At 46.1% G+C, this 19,180-nt stretch overlaps 1 protein-coding gene across 1 annotated transcript in view; it reads left to right on the top strand.

The window, feature by feature from the left end:
* LOC103182525 (plexin-A2) overlaps positions 1–19,180 on the top strand; it is a 192,229-nt gene that overhangs the window by 69,503 nt on the left and 103,546 nt on the right. Inside the window, 1 exon segment of the mRNA XM_007899589.2 lies at positions 1,856–1,990. Coding sequence (XP_007897780.2) covers positions 1,856–1,990 — 135 coding nt within the window.

Below are 19,180 nucleotides of genomic sequence, written 5' to 3'. Positions count from 1 at the left end.
TATATAGATATGTAGCTCATTCTCTGCAGAAAGTATCTATTTATAAATAGTTTTAAGTTGTGGATGGAACAACACTCAGTTCTGACAGGACACGACAGAATGGCCAAGTGGACGTTGATAGTTCAAGGTGTACACAGCCTGACGTATGAGCCTGACGACTTGACACAGATCCGAGTGTCTGAGACACGTGCTCAGTCAAACAAACTCCATTCTTTATTTGGGTAATTGAATTAATCTTCCAACAGTGTGTGGTCCGTTGATATGAGGAAGGAGCGCAGTTGCGATCAGACTTACAGTACATTTAGATGCGGTTTGATTAACGGTTCCCTGCTTGTAATTGAGGCACTCTGAGACGCCACCCGGAGTGAAGGACACTATATAAGCACGAATTGTTGTTGCATTTTACGCTGGACACAGTTCGAGAGACATTTTTCACCCCGTCTCAGTTTTCCTATTTGTTGTAGTAAATGATCGCTGGATCTTTGTTGCAGTCTATAAATAAGTGATGAGACGCGTGCATTTCAATTTACAATATGCTTAACTTTGGAAAACAATAATTTATGCCTTGTCGTCAATTTGATAGTCAAAACCTACTGATTTAGTCAGGCATTCTCAGTAAAGACTATACTCTGTTTGACAGGCTCATTATAATCGATGTAAATTCTTCTTCCATTTAAACGGTCTAAATTATACTGTAACTGAACATATGCAAATAAAAAAAGGCTGGTACGTAAATTCACTGAGTGCACCTGGCAATTTATCTAACGTATACACAATACTGGCCGAAACAAACCGCCAGATAAAATAGATGATTCACTTCAAGGCTGTTTGCGGGCCATTGCTGGGTGCGAATTGGCTGCTACGTTGCCTAATGCACAGTTACTACACTTCATAGTCCTGTGAAGCACTTTGAGACGCCGCGACGACATAAGGTGCTGTATCAAATGCAAAGTTTATAATAGTGTTGTGCATTAATAATAACAATCCTTGCATTTGATATCGCACCTTATCACGTCTTCGAGATGTCTCAAAGGGCTTCACAGAATATACTATAAAGTGAATTGACTGTATTTTGTGGATGAAATTATTATTATTATTATTATTACTGTTCTGCATTAATTGTATTCAAGTTTTTGCCTTTACTGCCCTTAAGTTTGTGGTGTACCCCCTGCATTCTGTTCAATGTATATTGGAAGGAAATTGTTTTTCTATCATTCATCCTGGAATACATACAGAAATCAGTAGCTGTGAATATTTCATCGTGAAATTGCCCGAGAACTAGATTGTAGCAAATGTGTGTCTTGGCGAAATCCCTGGTTGATGACTCCAGTGGGAGACATGTTTTAACATTATGAATGATAATGGATTTCACCATCTCTTGTTCTTTTGAGCTCATTAACGCACTTAATGTTAAGTGCTGGGGCGGTGGAGCACTCCTGGGCAAGGAGTTAGCAGAAATGTTAGCCAGGTGCACAAAGCCAATCTTCTCACCCCTGACCCAACACATCTGCCCGAACCCTGAGCTCAGAAGACCACCCCCTACTGCTCAAGTGCCAATTGTCCTCAGTTAATAATAATAATTCTTGCATTTGATATAGCGCCTTATCACGTCTTCGCGACGTCTCAAAGGGCTTCACAGAATATACTGTAAAGTGAATTTACATAGATTTCCCCCTCCCGCCGCCTCTCCCCCACACATCCCAATTATCTGGTAATGGATTAACAACCGAGTTCTCAAAGTCTTGACACCTCTAGAGTGTTATTACCAAATTTATTATGAGCAGATGCTTTTTACTTGTGCAAACCTATTTAAGCCGTAACCGTTGCTTGAAATTTGGCCCGTCTCTCCCAACAGATCCGTGCAGACGGCCCTCCTACTATCGGCGGTCAGTACGAGACTGTGCAGGTTATGAAGGATGGAAGCATGATTCTCCGAGATATGGGTTTCTCCACGGACCAGCAATTCCTTTACATCATGTCCGAGAAACAGGTAAGAGGCGGATGCACTGGTGACCCAATATTACAGAGATTATCTGCGGACAGTGGCACTGCATTGTGTGCATCTCTTTTGGAGTTACTCAGTACGTTGAGCAGGTGTAAGACAACGCAAGCTTCGTTCACCAACATCCGATGACACGTAAAGTTAGACTCGTTCGCCAAGACATTAGACTGGACCAGCAGCACACTGCAGAGCACATAAGGCCATAAGAATTTGCTAGACGAAAGAAGACCAAGGTCCATCCAGTTCGCCTTCCACCGTCCTGGCAGTCGCTTGCACATGTTGTTGTCCCAAACTATGTACTGTATCCCGAGATATTATTTCCTGACAGAAATGTAATTTGTTTAGATAGAGTGGTGCTCTATCTCGCTATCTGGAACTCCATCTTGCCCCCTCCCTCCCTCAATCCCTCCATCCTTCAAAATCATCCCTAACACCTATGTCTTCCAGCACAATTTTAATCACCTTTCTCCCCACCTCCAGCCCACTCCCAGCTTGGGATCTCTAGTCAGCTGTTTAAAGGAGCTTTGAGACCCTTTCAGACCTCGTTGAAATCCATCCCCAACAAAACCAGCATTGAAGCTCCCGCCAGTTTATAATAATTCTGTTTGATTGTTGAATTACTGCATGATCCAGCTATACCTTCCCCTCCCTTTGTTGCTCTTGTTCGATGGCCTGGAACCATATGGCTGGCAAGTGATTTTACCCAGATTGAGTTTATCCCACTGATTCTAGTTAACCCCCTATATTAGGTTAGTGGACTGCGAGTTAGCTTCAGGCTCTCTCTCTAAACACAAAACTAGTCAAAGAACCATTCGACCTCCCCCTCGCCCCCTTACGCGTCATTACCCGTCGTTTATCATCAAAACCACAGCGAAACCCCGTCTTTTTCCCATTAATCGGCTCCAAATCCCGAGCGTTGTCTCATTTTTCCGCAGGAAGAAATATTAATTAAAAAGAACTCAATATTTTAATTGATATTGGCTGCTCTCGAAGTAGCAGTTCTGTGCAATTGGCAATTGCAGTGTGTTTGACAAACGGAATTTAACACGAAGAATGTAATCTTCACCTACCAGTTGCAAGCCCCCACCCCTGCCCCCGTCACCGAATCCCGTGTTACAATTTAATATGAATATGATTTTAATTTTTTCAACATCAAATCAGAGATGACGTTAGCCCGCTCGTTACCAGCAAGTGCTTTTTTCAGGGATTTCCAGGCCCCGTATCCCACGGTGGCGCCTCCCCCACCCCGTCAGTGTTGCCGGTGATGACCTAAGCTCCTGCTTTGCCCAGACTCCCCCTGCAAACACACACGCGTGCAAAGTAATCCGCACGGAATGCCAGGAGTCAGCGAATCCCATCTTAAAGCTGCGCGGTTTGTGCATTCACCTGCAAAACGCCATAGTCACTGCACTCCACAGTATATCCCGTGAAACACTTTGACACGTCGCCCCGACAGGCAGGGCGATATCTAAAAATACACAGATTATTGATAATAATAATAGTAGTAGTAGTATTAATGCACCTTTGGTAGTTGTAAACTTCCACTGTTATGGCAATGGCTTAGAATCCATTTTAAAACACAGTCTGTGCACGTGTTAAAGCCATTGGCTTTTTTTTGCTGCAAGACTGGAATACGGAGGTCCTGAGTGGCCACAGCTACCGCAGTGCACGTCGCACACGTGTAGTTAGTTACTTTCGTAAGCGCCGACGGCTCGTGGAACAAAAGCGGAGTCATTCACTTTTCTGCTGCAGCTGCGCACGAGCTGAGTTACAGAAGATTTTCAGAGAAGCAATCAAACGGCAAACAAAATCGGTAATTATATGATAGCGATAGTGCACGGCTTCCAAGAAACGTGTTGTGCCTTGTAATCACATGAGTGCTAAATGTTGTTAAACCGGGATAGCCGGATTATTACGAGCGTTTCTCTGTTGTTGTTTGTTCTCGTGTGTTTTATGATTGCAAAACCGCTGGCGGAGCCAGTCTGGGGAACAGACTTTTGCGATGTGACGTGCTGAAGCGATTAAAGCAACAATAATAATAATCCTTACATTTGATACGGAGCTTTTCGCATCAGGAGAGCATATCAAAATCGCTTCACAGGATACACTGTGAATCGTAGAGGCTGCGCATTTTGTAGGGGAACACTCATCTGCACGCAGCAGTGTCCCACAAACAGCCGTGAAGTCTTAACGATTCATTTTATTTGGGGGATGGTTGGTCAGGACCTCCGAGTGAAACTCCCTTTTGGTTTTCGTAACGTACCACAGAATCTTTAACGTCAGGGCCTGATGTTCAACGTCTCATCCTCCAAAGGTCGGCACCTCCAACGACGCAGTACTCCTCCCAAACCCCCTCCCCCCACCACCTGGCGCTGCATTGGAGTGTCAGACTAGACATCACTTTGGCCTGTGCTGCACTCACATAGATTGTGCGGGCGCAGTTGGAGTCAGTGGTTTTTAAGTAAGTTCTCTCTTGGATTCCTTCTCCTTCCCAGTGGAGGGTGTCATGGCAGACAGCATCCAGCGCCTGCTTTCACCATCGACCACGATTCAACTGAAAAGCTTCTTGTACCGGATCATCCAAACTGCGGTGTGCGGACGGTGGACGGGGCTTTATTCACAGCGCGTTAAGGGAGGACGGGATGTCCCTGATAAACGGGAGGAAAATGTTTTCAATTAAACCCGATCCACTTCTGGCAGCGAATCTGATCATTACCTCAGGCGTTTCCAAGTTGTTGCAAGCAATTGTGCAAATGTCTCGGGTTGGACAGTCAACCGATATCTGAAACTAACAGATTGCCTCCGTTAATTGGATTTTCCATCAATATTAGGGCCTAATTGTTTTTTTTTGCACTAAAAAAAAGCACTAACCTGCAGACATTGGGCTATAACCTATATCAGAAACCTGGGCCATCCCCCCGACGTGAGAGGGGCTATACAAGTGTAATTTGTTGTTGTTGATGATGCTTTCATCCAATACGTGTGCTTTCAAGCCAAGTCCAGTATGTTTTGGATGGACCCAATTCAATGGTCAAAAGTTCCCAACGCTCATAATGTAGTAGTTTCCGTACACACACGCACACATATACACACCACGCACACCATACACACCCACAGACACACACGCATCCCTCTTGTTTGCAATGGGGATGAAGTCCGAGAAAGCTACCAATGGAAAATCTTTGAAAAGCAACTCTGAGTATAACGGTGTACGTTTCAGAAACAAGACTAGGCCTAGGGGAGCATTCGAGGGTCGTAGCTCAAAATGGGGTCGGATTGACGTGGCATTCTCAAAGTCTACAATAGCATCTTGTCCTCCCCCTTTCCCCAGTGACAGCTTGTGAAGTGGATCCAGTGATAATCTGAGCCGCACGGACCCCAGAAAGGTCTCTTGGCAGTGATGCCCACCATAGACAGTCACACAGACTGCTGTAGCTCCCTCGTTAAGGCTCGTGTGTGGTTGATGCACTTTGGAGAGATCACATCAGGGCACCCACCCGGGTGGGTGTCAAACCAAATCCAAATTAGGGCCGTGCTTTCAGCCGCCACCCCTCGAAGCTCTGGAACTCCCTCCCTCAATCCCTCCGCCTTGCCCCCGCCCTCCCCACTTTCAAATCCCGCCTAAAGACCTTCCTTATGGTCACCTCCCCTCTCCCTTTCCCCCCCTCCCTCTCCCCCTGGCTCCTATTCGGGAGATGAGTGAGAGGCGGTGAAAATTAGTGAGGAAACAGAGAGAGTAGCAGTGTGACACATACTGTACCACCAAACAGTAATTGTTTGATGAAGTGGGGGATGGGTGTGGGGGGAAAGAGAAATGTACTTTTAAGTGTTTCTAACTGGGAGGCATAGGCTTAGCGTTTCGGTGGTGTCCAGTGGGGATTTGCAGTGCCGGGCAGGTCGAAGAGAGAATCGTGTTTTGTCTTGTATTGTGTTCCTCTCCCAACGTTCTGCTTAACGTGATCAGAAGGCAGTGCTGTCACTTTCTCAGCTGCAAGTGGCCCATCAGCCAAATCTAATCCTCGGGATTCGGAGCAGCTTGTAGCTGCCATCTGCCCCCCATTAAATAGTAATTTTAACAAACTGTTCGTATTCTCACTGCTAATATTAAGACCAATTCTCGAGTTTTAACAGGAGCGCAGAGCACAGATATATTTACGGCGTTGTTTCCCTCCCCGCCCCACAGGAGTCACGCTGACTGAATTTGCATTACTTTGGATTAAATATTTGCAATTAATTTTCCTAGTTTTTCTTAAAAACAATTCCCTCCTCTGCTTACTTTTCAAAGGTAAGATGAACATTCTGCATTTAGTAATTTTCCGGTGTTTTTTTTCGTTGTGCCACAACCAACAACAATGCGTCAGATTGATTTAGGATTATTTCTCTTCCCCCCACCCACCCCCACCCACCTCCACCACCTATCTCTTTAGCCCATATTCTCCTCACCCCCCCCCCCCCCTCTCTCCTGAAGATGTGGCTGAACCCTTGTTATTTCCACCCAAGGGCAGTCCCACAAGCTCCAGGTTCTTTCTCTCTGGCATCTTGCCTGAGGTGATGTTGTCCATACGTGGCCTTTGACACTAACTATCAGTCGCCTATCTTGACCACTTAAGTCTAACCCTGTCCTCACCTGATATCCACGGACATTTATTCCATCAGTGGCCTCTGCAAAGCAACTGAAAGTAGAAATACGAACTGTTTGTTTACCCCTAACACAGCACAACTAAAATAAGCATTTCATTCAATATTTGGTGTAACTCATCAGCACAAAGAATACATTTTAGATTTTTAATTTAACACAAATTAACTTGTGTTAACACAAATTAACAAGTAACTTGTCTTGAATAAAGACTCTGTAATATTCAAGTAGCCTGGATTAATTCATACTAAGAGGTAGTAAATTCCACACTCGTTGAGTCCCTATTCCATGTGAAGGGCAGAATAGCATTGCAGGTTATTGTTGTTGTCAATCCAAACATTTGTTTACCATGTCAAGTGGACTTGTTCCCTTATTTGAGAAGATGTCAAGGTGAATAATTGAGGGAAATAAGCTGGGTTGAACAAACTGCTTTTCTCTAAGGTTAGTTTCATGTCCTTGAGAGATCTGGCGGTTTGATCAATGTTTCGATACAAGTTCAGAAGTTCTTCCTGAAGAAGTCAACCAGAAGTAGAGCATTAGACAAGTCAACCGGTGTAGTCAAGTGTAAGTAAGTGAGTCTGCGGGAACTGGTATGAGGATTTCAGCTTTCTGCTTTGTTTGTCACATAAGCAGAGAATTACGATTGGGATTGAGGCACATTTCACCATAGGTTCTCCTCCCAGGAAGGCGAATGTAAAATGAAAGTTTAAAGATATTGATAATAATCCTTGATTTGACATCGGGCAAGGTATCGCAAAGGGCATTGTGGGATTTTCTTTTTTTAAAAGCTGTGTATCGCGAACAGTGACTTGAATTTGTAGGCAGATGTTAAGCTGCCCTTCACAAAAGGAATTCATCCTATTTTGTGGCAATAAATAATTCTGAAAAAGCCGTGCGGAGACTTGGCAGCCAGTTGTCCAGCCAGAATATACGAGCAGGAGACTGGTTCTTATCCCTGCCCTTGGGTGTCAGCTCTGGCACTAAACGCTGTACATCAGCGCAGGCACAGACCTGGTTAACTCCCTCTTCGGAGCAGGTCTTTACTGGCAATACAATACACAATACACCTCCACGAATAGTTTTTCCAAGCAGCAGCGTCTTCTCTCGGTCACAAGTTTTTTTTATTAATAATGCTGATAATTCTTGCTTTTTAATACAGCGCTTTTCGCGCCGTCGAATAGACTGTAAAGTGGAGTGATTGTGTATTTTGCGAATGAATCCGGGCAGCCATTTGCGCACAGCAACGTCCCACAAACAGCCGTGCAGTGAATAACTCATTTTTTATTTGGTGGGAGTTGTTGGCCAGGAAACCGGGTTGAGAGTGAAACTCCCTTCCCTTTTTGAATAGAGCCATGGATTTTTAATATCTACCTGAACAGGCACAGACAGGACCTGTGTTTAATAGCTTACCCTAAAAGGACGACATCTCTGAAAATGCAGCACTATATTGGAGTGAAAACTTTTAAGTCTTCCCAACTTTCTAACCACCCCAAGAAGCAAAACATTTCTTTCCAGTGAAAGAAGTCTGAATAAATGAATGATGTAAAAGGGACCTGTGTATCCCGTCGAAAGTGTGCACATCCCATGACTCTCAAGAGATTACTTCAATCGGGATGATATCTTTGAATGTCATGCTGGGCTGTTCAGTGGGATTCACCGCTCACGATTCAAGCACGAAAGCAAACGGTGCGAGCTACCTGGCAGTTAGTTGCGCACGTAAATAGCGAAGGAGCGTGACCAGAGAAAGGGTTAATAAAAACCCGCCTGCCTCTGTTTCCGACAAAACCCAGCGTAAATTGAGAGAGAAAAACGAGTCACTGACTGAAAGAAGTTACCACATCGCCGAGAATCGCTGTTCATTAAGTGGGCTGAACTGGACTGAGCTGACGGGAATGAATGCAATTGTTAAGAGTTCGAAAAAAGGCTTCAGTTTCACGATTTTCTTTGACTCTTATGAATAAAACATCCGCCGTTCTGATAGTCGCACAATAGGATTGTCTATTATAACATCATTACAATATCATTGCTACTTAAATCTGTGCGTGCAGTTTATTATGCACCGGGTCGAGATTTTTACGGTGAGACATGCAAAATGTTGGACCCCCTTTTTTTCTTCTTCTTCTTCTTCTCCTCCTTCTTCTTCTACCTCTTGGTTTGCCGGAAGGCCGACTTCAGTGACACAAAGCAGGAACACCAGTCCCTCAGAGGATTGCAATGCAATGACTACACATCATGTCAGTTACTGCAGGGGTAGAAAAAGGTTAATGATCACCCAGAGGTACGCAACATCAGAAGGCAGTTCAATGAGGAAAAGGTATTTTCGCCCCATAGGTACAGAGCGGATTCGCAGCTGCCATTGCTCATGATGGATTGCGGGATGTTATGGAGCCTAAAGCAATTGAAACCTCAGTGGTGTTGTGAGCTTCAGCAGGCAGCAAGGTCGGGGAGCTCGGGAGTTGGTGACACCTGTGGATTCATCCCTGAACCTTTTACTCCCTTCTCAGTCCTTACGGAGCAATTTCAGCTGTGGAATTATATGAAAACACAGGAAATAATAATAATAATAATCCTTGCATTTCGTGCAGCGCCTGATCACGTCTTCGAGACGTCTCAAAGCGCGTCACAGAATTGTTACCGTAAAGCGAATTGACTGTATATTTATGTGGATGAAACGCGGCAGCCAATTGTGCACAGCAGCGTCTCACAAACAGTCGTGGATTGAAGTGACCAATTTATTACCATTATATTTTTTGGAAGGGATTTTTACCCCCGGAAAAGCGACCCGCCAATCGACTAACACCCGGGTTCCCACTTACTGCTGGGCAAACAGAGGCGCGTGGAGAAAGGAAACCTGGCCAATGTTCATCACTTTACAGGGACGTCTTTTTCAATCAGTCGGTGTAGCACTCACACCTCTGGATATAATAACGATCTTCGATTTCGCACCGGGGTTACCGTTACGCAAATGCTCGAAAAGCGCCGCGTAAATATTTTGCCGGTTGCTCCAGGGTAGAAAAAGGGGACTCAAATAACCTCAGGTATTTGTTATTTTGTAGTATTCAAAGAGAGAAGAGAGTTTCTCTCTCTCCCGGTGTCCTGGCCGACAATCCCCAAATAAAATTGATCACTCACTCTCCACGGCTGCTTGTGGGACATTACTGCGTGCAATTGGCTGCCGCATTTCGCCTACAAAATATACAGTCACCCCACCTTACAGTATATCCAGTGAAGCACTTTGAGACGTCTCAATGACGTGATGAGGCGCTATACCGAATGCAAGGATTGTCATTATTATTATTAAGGTTAGGCTAAGGAGTGACCTTTGCAAATTGACTTTCCAATTGATGGCAAAGTAGAAAGGGAAAACTACAAGCGATGTCAACCAGATAAGCCATCCAGTTCCCTTCTCTCTCCCCCCGAAAACCCACAGCACAGCATTGAATTCAGCACAAAGGAGTTTGCTCATATCAGGAATCAGACAGCCTTAAACTTGGCTCTTGGGATCTCTAACTTTGTCTGATCCCTGCCCTCCCAGATCCCCATTATTCTCCACATAATGCGCGCTGAGATTTAATTGAAAGCGGCAGTCGGGGTGGGGGGAGGGGGGGAAATCCTGAGTTGCTGAGGAGACCGAATCCTGGGCGTAGAACTTCAGTGCTCGTTCGTTCGTTCGTTCGTTCGCTCAAAGCAGCGGCAAGTCGAGTTCAAAACAATTAATTCTGGCCATTGAACACAGGCCGAGAGTCGCACTATTGAGGATCAGGTAGAACAAAGCTGTTTGTTTTCCACTGATTGACACAGTACATTTGTGCGCGTGTGTGTGTGCGTCGTGTGCGCGCAGATATATTCTAATGGTCACTCAACCCACGACTGTTTGTGTCGTGTGCGCGCGGATATATTCTAATGGTCACTCAACCCACGACTGTTTGTGGGGGAACGCTGCCGTGCGCAGTTGGCTGCCGCGTTTCGCCCACAAACCATACGTTCAATTCACTTTGCCGTATATCCCTTTGAGACATCGCGAAGGCGTGATAAGGCGCTGTATCAAATGCAAGGATTATTATTATTATTAACCGGTTTGTTACTGCCTGGATTGCTATTGTTGCTCGGGCAATCTCGGATATTGTTCCGAGTGACGCTGCAGGTGGTGAGGACGGCGCTGGGAGAGCAGCGTGTGGAGGGTGAGCGGTTGTTAATTCGTAAGGTTCGTGCCATTCGACCTCGCTGTTGAGGAAGCCTTATGCTATCCCCAAATGGGCTCCCCCGTTGTTAAGTGCTCTTGAGACGTGGAGGGCGCTCTATAAGCGCAAGTTGTAGTCGTTGTTGTGCGTCACGCCGGTCGGAAACAGTGGCGCTCTTCCCCCCTACAGCCTACACCGCTGCGTATTTCAACACCACCAGCTTACAGGAAATCTTTCCGGGCAACGGGAGAGACCGTGTGCTTGAGAACAGGATGGTGGCCAGGCATTATAGACACTCCTACAGAGTCGCGATGAGATGAGATTTCCCACCCGATAGGTTCCAATGTTGCCTCGAGGAAGACCGCACGGGTTTCAGGGTGAGGCAGGGCAATTTCAGGACAGAGTCCTGGAAAAATTTCGCTAACTGGAGAGTAATTAACAAATGGAACAGGTTACCAGTAAGGGAGGTGGAGAGTCAGGGCGCTTTGAGAGGACTCTTTAAGAGAACGGTAGGGTGTTTAGGAGGGATGAGATGGGCTGGGCAAAGCTTCGTCCATCCATCCATGACCTCTCACGGTGAGGAGAAGCAGCTCATGCCAAGTGAAAGGGGGGAATCACTCTGGGTCTCTGCCAGGGACTGAGCAGCGTTGGCAGGAGCTTGGAAGGCCAACAGAGCGGAGAAGGAAGGAAATAATAAATATTTGCCACTTTTTTTTAAGCAAGCGCTGGAACAAGTGGTGGAGCACTGCAATTGGCATCCACATTCCCAGGCTGGGAGTTGGCCAAAGTCCACGATCCTGGCCACCATGCTGACCTCTGTTCAGTGCTCTGTTCTGTGTTGATGCGATCGGGACCGTTGCGTGCAAACCCACCCCAAACCCCCCCGCCCCGCAACCCCAGTTTCTCAGCCCACTGGTGCTGACAGTCTAGACTCCGCAGATGAAGAACGAGCATTGGCAGCTCTCCAGATCCTCAACCGTGGATTCCAACTTGGCGTGAGTCACCGCGGTCAGGAGGCAGAGGGCTAACAAAGGGATTGAATGCAGCAGAAATATTTCCCCCGCCCCCCCACCCCGGCCTCTCCTCGCTTGCTTTAGGTCACCCTGCATTAAGCACCCTCCCCAATAACAGGCAGCAGGCAACTACCCTTGTCCCAGTGATCTGCTTAAAAGACGCTTGAGAAGTCTCTTCCCCCTCCTCCCAAGGGGAAAGGCCAGTCTGCCTGTTTCATATTGTGACGCCATTTAATTCCAGCCACAGTGCCACCGTGATGCAGCGCGATGTCATGCCATTGAATCGGACTCTGCCGCTGTTAGGCGCTCCGGAACACTACCCGGCGTGAGGGGCGCGACGCAAAGGCACGTGGCAAAGTACGAGTTACGCCAAACTCACACAGAATAGAAACCCTCGAGCGAATGGGACTCGGGCCAATGTACGACTTAGGCGATCGTACGATTTATACAGATCAGACATCCGCGAGACTTTTATTGTACATGTGTCTCCGAGCGATCAGCTGTTTCCCCCCCCAAACCCCCCCCCCCACCTCCGCCCGCACCAACTGTCCTGTCAGCAATCGCTCTGGGACTGAACAGCTGATTCTGCTCCGAGTCCCACTTGAGCAAAGTCGGGAATTTGCCAGTTGTACATCACCAGGTGCCTCCGGTTCCCGAGACTCGCTGCTGATATAAAAGCGGCATTAATTTTTCAACGCTGCACAAATATTGATTCGGATTTTATTTTTTACCTGTGACTCAGGTCCCAGACGCAGCAATTTGAAAGGGGATTGCGGGTTGCTGGGGCTACTGCTGATAGCGGCCGGTATTCTCCCGGTGGGGATACTACGTGCGGCAAAGTTAAAGCAATTTCGCTTGAACTACCAACTAGAGGGGCGCCGAGGAGGGTCTCGAGAGGATGCCGTGTCGGATTCCACGGGTTCCCTTCGAGACACTCCTCTTCGACCGCGCCTTCAGACACCCTCCTACCCCCTACCCTGCCTTGCCCCGAACCCCTCCTGATCCCAACCCCCAGCTCGGGGCCAAATTCCCTGACGGTCCAGCATCCTGCGAGCGTGCTATAAAAAACGTAATTTGTTGTTATTTGCTCCGAACATTGATCTGCCGAGGCACTGAACACACACACAGGAGCAGAGAGCGAGCCGGAGGGGACGCGAAGATAAGTATCTTTCCTGTTGCTGCAAATTCTGAAGTATAATCATCCATTTACATTCACTGGAATCACTGCGGAGGCTTGAGTGGAACCTGTGAACCATGTTATTCCCAGTTGCAGATGTGGGTTTGTCTTGTGCAACGTAGGTAGACCTGTTACAGCGTAACAGTGCACAGGACAATACAATAACTCTATGAGTATCCTCGGTTGGTACTTTAAGTGCTGCGTTCTGGATTTTTGGGGCTTCTTGCTTTGTGCCAGCATCATAATAATAAATAACAATAATAATGGTAATGTTTCTAATAATACTCATAATAATAATCCTTACATTTGATACGGCAAATTCATTCAGGTCGAGAGGATGTCTCCAAAGCTCTTCACAAGATTTACTGTGAAGTGCAGTGACCGTATACTCGCAGGTAAACCTGGCGTCCCAATTTGCTCATGGCAGTCGCCAAGTCGATGACCAGTTTTATTGACAGGATTGTTGGCCAGGACACCAGGAGATGTTGCACTGTTACCAGATTACTCCCTTCTCGTTCGTACTAGTGCCATGGGATCCTTAGCATCCACCTAAACAGGCAGCCCCTGGACCTCAGTTTAACGTCTCATCAATTGTCGGAGGCGACGTCCTTCGGGTGAGACTTATAGAAGCCTGGGAAATTTCCCAGGCTGCTGTAAGTGCTGTGTTGACACGGTCGTTAATAGGGGTCATTCACTGCAACCTCGGGTGTCCGACACTCCAAAGGGCCTTGCTCACTTCACTCGCTGTGGGAAAGCGCCCGTCTACGCTTGGTGGCTTCCTGTGATCGTTGAAACTCACAAGGTAACTTAGAGATTCAAACCCTTGTTCTCTGTGACTCACTGGGTTGCGTGTTACTTGGGCATTTTTTCTAGAAATGTTTTCCAAATCCCAAGTGATTATAATGTGGGTTTTTTTTTGCGTCTGTGTCTGTGCGTGTGTGTCTGTGCGTGTGTGTGTGTGTGCGTGTGTGTTTATCAACTCGTGTTCTAACACAGTTTGTGTAATCACATTAGGATGCAAATGGCACAATTTCTCTTTTTTTTTAAAAAAAATTCAAACACTTAGATTCGACAAACCTCCCCATCAATTAATCTGAAGTGGATTCACCTCGATCAGGGGAACAAATCCTTTCCGACTGTGCCAAAAGACTAAGACGTGTGGCGATACATCTTCTTGCACTGTTTTTTTTCTGTGTGGGTCAGTGATGCTATCAGCAGGTTTGGAGCGTACAGGTTGTCTGTACACTGATGCTCCTTGTGACCACGGCATCAGGCCGGAAAGCTTTGAATGGAAATCTTCGTCTGACGGTGGTTGTGGTGTTAAACTAAAGGAATTCGGACAATTTTAATCTAGTTATTTATGTGTGTGTGTGCCTGTTTGCTTCTGTGTGCACGCGTGTGTGTGTCTGTATGTTTACGTGCGTGTCTATGTGTGTGCGTGGTATATTTATGTGTGTCCCTGTGTTTATAAACCACTCCAGCACCAAACAAATACTACAGGTTGCAGTTGTCACTAGGTCACAGCTGTTTTGTCACACGTGTTTTATAATGTGTTTTGGACGTCATTCAACTCGTTCTTAAAATTCCTGGGACCTGGAATGATTCCATCTTCTTTGGCTTAAGAACCACAGACTTAGAAATGTAAAATCATGCAGAATTTTACTTAAAACAAGCCTTAAATCCAGTTTTAATTTTGAGACCGATTTTCCACACTTTTCCCCCCAAAAAAACTGCAGAAACTGGGCTTCCAGTGGATTCGAGGCTGTTTGCCAGAATTATACATTTTTACAGCAATGTTCTTGCCTAAGAACAGGAGTGAGTTGGGGACTCAGTTCTGGACTTTGTGGTGAACGAGATGTTATTGACAATGAACCTGGTGTTGAGCTTTGACATCACCGCAATGTTAACGCACTTCACAACTTAATGTAAAATATCAAATATCATTCACCACATAATTTAATATCCCCGGGTTTGGAGGCTTTGCGGATCCAGGTAAAGTTCTACACAAAGGACTTTAATTTGGAGACATAAGTATTTAATTTACGAACTGCACCATCTGCTTGGGCTGCCAGGAAATAGAGCTAGAACAGATCCTGGCCAACTTGGGAGATCCAGCGAGCCTCCAAATCTCGCTGGCCACCTGTCTCTGCAATGGTTTGCTCTCTCTCTCTCTCTCTCTCTCTCTGTCACACACACTCACTCACTTTCTCTGTCACACACACACACTCACTCTTACGCACGCACTGCCTCAAATACTGAGCTGCTTTTTCATCATGTTCTTCCCGGTGTTGTACAACGAGACCTTGGCACCTGCCACAATTACTGGTTCTGCACTCAGCAAAACTGCGTTCAACTCAGTCTGTTTGGTGGCTTGAAGCAGCAGCTTGTGGCACAGGAACAGGCTGCACAATCATCTTTGCTGGATGGATGGAGGGAGCCTGTTCCCTCAGTGATAGCTTGAATACTTTAGCAAAGGCTGAAGGATTTTCCGAACAGAACACTCAATGCACGACACTCTTAAGGCCTTACACATGGGCTTATATTTAAGTGCAGCGACCGTTTTGCTTCCAGGGTAACAGCTAGAAAGCAACTTGTGTGATGTATTGATATTCCAGTCACTGCATCTCATCTTTGGAACATCAAAAGTTTTATCATCCCTTTAGGCTTAGTTGTTTTTAATTTCCTTGAAAAATGCAGTCACTACACCTTACAGTGTATCCCGTCAAGTGCTTTGCGATAATAATAATAATAATAATAGCAATCCACGCATTTGGTATAGCGCCTTGCCACGTTGTTGAGACATCTCAAATCGCTTCAAAGTGGAATGACTGTGCATTTTGTGGGCGAAACACAGAGCCAATTACGCACAGCAATGTGATTGATTGATTGATATCAAAGAGATGTCCTGCTGATGTGATAGGGGCTGTATGAAATGTAAGGATGATTATGTATTTAATGATAGCTGTAGTGCTATGACGAAGAGCAAAGCCTCTGTGTTATCATATAGTAGGGTTTTGGGGGTGAGAAGGCATAAAGGCAGGTGAAAGAGTAGAACACAGTAGCAGAAACTATCGGTTGTGTATTATATCTTCTCTTGCACCGTGTTGATCGACTTACGCAACCAGAAACCAAGTGAGGGCTGAGTGTCCGATCTAGCGGTGCGGGAACCTTGCAAAACACTCTGTTATGTAGCTCATCACAATCCAGCTATTGATATCTGCTTCACATAGGTGTTACTGAGTTTCCGTTCCATTATTTGACAGACGGAAAAAANGAACCCTGTCACAAGAAATATTCTACATCGATTTCTCAACACTGGAGAATGCGATCAATTCATTCTTTTTCTTTCTCTAGGATGTGCACCCGTTCCAGGCTTAACCTTAGTCCAATTAACTCTTCTTTTGGGGGGAAGGGGTGGTGGGGAGGTCACTTTGAACCTCATTTCCGCTGACGAGGAGAGACAGAAATAGGAAGCTGGAAATGTTACCTTAAATATTCCAATGTATTGTAATATGACGCACACTTTTATATCCAGAACAAGGGGGCATAATCCCTAAAGTTAGAGCTAAGCCATTTAGGGGTGAAATCGGGAAGTATTTTTTTCACACCAAAGGTTAGTGGAAATCTGGAACGCTCTCCCCCCAAAAGGCTGTGGATTACGGCCGGATCCATTCAAATTTTAAAGACCGAGTTGGATAGACTTTTGTTAGGTCAGTGCGTCAAAGGTTATGGGGCAAAGGCAGGTGATTAAAGTTGAGGTACAGATCAGCCATGATCTAATAGAATGGGGGAAGAGGCTCGAGGGGCTGAATGGCCTCCTCCTGTTCCCATGTTTCCTATGTTCCCATACTTTCGGCTGAGCTCTTCTGTCAGTGCAAGGGTTAAAAGCTTCTTATCCGTTGCCAATACAGAACTATTCAAACGGCAAATAAATTGCTGCGCAGGATTTTATTTTTTAGCAATTCAGTCTCAGAAAAAGTGTTCATCTGCGAATTTTTAATGTAACATTAATATGGATCCATTTCAGGCCCTTTAGCCACGCTAATGATTGCGGAGATCAGTGAAGCAAATGAGTTTGCAGTCAGCTAAATCAATAGGGACATGTTTGCATCCAACCTGCAAAGGATTAATGCCGGTCAAAATCGGAAACGAAGAGGAGAGAAAGACGACAACGTTTTGCCTTTGAGTTGTAAGATTCGTTGTTTTGTACTGAGAACACAAGTCTGTTCCCAAGTGAGATAACCTCAGTTAACATTTCAGGGCTCCGAACTGAGTTGCTTTTGACTGGGAAGCACCGGGAACACCGTTTCCTGACACACCAGCCCAGACGGTGGGAGAAACACCGCGTCTCATCATTGCCCCTTCCCATCCTTGGACGGAGCCAGCGTGGAATCCTGTCAGTCAGAAATAATGATAATAATATTAATAATAATAATAATTATCCTCGCATTTTTTTAATCACGTCTTCGAGACGTCTCAAAGCGCTTCTCAGGATAGACTGTAAAGCGTTTCGGGACGCTATCCCGCGTGGAGGGGAGCTATGTAAACACGAGTTGTTGTTGTCGTTGTTATAAAGCGAATTAACTGTATATTTTGGCGGGTAAAATTAAAGTGAACCGCAACCTGCCGTGACCTTAAACCGAGGTCTCGTTCTGCGCCTGTTCAGGTGAACGTAAAAGATCCAATTGTATTATTCGAAAAAAGAGAAGGGAGTTTCTCTCTCTCCAGGCCAACAATTCTGACCACCCCCTCCTCCCTCCCTCCCTCCCCCCCCTCCCTCCCGCAAATAAAATTGGTCACTCACTCCGTGGCTGTTTGTGACACGTAGCTGCGCGCAAATTTGCTGCCTCGTTCACCCACAAACACACATCGGTTACCCTTCACAGTCCAAATCTTGTGAAGCGCTTGGAGAGGTCTCGACGCAGCGATAAGGTGTTGCATCAAACGATGTGAATCACCCGAAGCCAGACTATGAGAGGCACGGTTCACTCCCTCGGGTTAATGTGAGCGCGCCTAAGAGTTTGGTTGATCCAGAACTTCGAAAACAGTAAATCGATGCACTGCCGAGTCCAATTATTTTGCGTTTAACATTGCAGTGGGTCCAACGGGAAAATCCACAGTGAGCACCTCGCCTCTTAAATTTTACGGCGTGCCTCTGTAAACTGGCTGATTCGGAAAGGCCAGGTTGTTATGGGGTACAATTTGCTGTCGTGGGGATCTCCCAACGCAAATTGGCTCCCCTTTATCGGGGGGAGAAAAAAGTGCTTAATGCGGACAACTTCTGCAACTTCAATTTGGTGCTGTTCACTTGAGTGCGTCTCAAACTGCTGTACGGTGCAGTGACTGGTATAATAATAATTTGATTTTGCATTTGATATATCGCGTCGTTGAGACTTTCCAAGGAGCTTCACGGAATACATTGCAAAGTGGATCGACCCGTCTATTTTGTGGGCGAATGTATTTTGTTGATGGACGCTTGCAAAAATCTCCTTTTAATTCCCCACCCCCCCACCCCCCCCCCACCCCACGTTTGTCCTCGCTCGACTGCCGAAGCGAAACATTTTGTTATTTGAAACCAGAACTCGGGGGCAAAGAAGGTCGATCAGTAATTATTCAAATCCACTTCATTCTCTTCAGTCTCTGAGTGTGAGCCGCTGGCCACAAATGCAGATCCTAATGTCTTGGTTCTCAGGAGAGTCCTCACTCTGTTGGTGCTGATTTTTATTGACACCATAACAAATACGTACAAATGCTGATGCCGATGGCCAGTTGTACGCCACGTCTCGGTGTTATTGATGGTCTTCTTTTCCTTAAAGAGGAAACGGGTAGAGCCGGAGCCATTAGCCGAGGGTAGGGATCAAATGGATTCAACATCAGCATCCCAGGGAAAGACAACAACACATAAGAAGACACGGGAATCCTGTAGCTCAGGGGTTAGAGCACTCGCCTCACAAGCCAGAGACCCGGGTTTGATTCCCGCCGGCACGAAACCTTGGGCGAGTTTCCTTACTCCACACGTCTGATAATAATCCCTCAAGAAAAAAAAGCAATAATAAATCGGTCGCTTCAATCCACGACTGTTTGTGGGACGCTGCTGCCGCGTTTCGCCCCCCCCCAAATATACAGGCAATTCACTTCACAGTATATTCTGCGAAGCCCTTTGAGACGTCC

Source organism: Callorhinchus milii, unplaced genomic scaffold (assembly GCF_018977255.1).
Source record: "Callorhinchus milii isolate IMCB2004 unplaced genomic scaffold, IMCB_Cmil_1.0 Scaffold19, whole genome shotgun sequence".
In the NCBI taxonomy this organism is placed as follows: domain Eukaryota; kingdom Metazoa; phylum Chordata; class Chondrichthyes; order Chimaeriformes; family Callorhinchidae; genus Callorhinchus; species Callorhinchus milii.
Note: the sequence above shows the minus strand (reverse complement) of the source record. Positions and strands in the feature narration are given on the sequence as shown.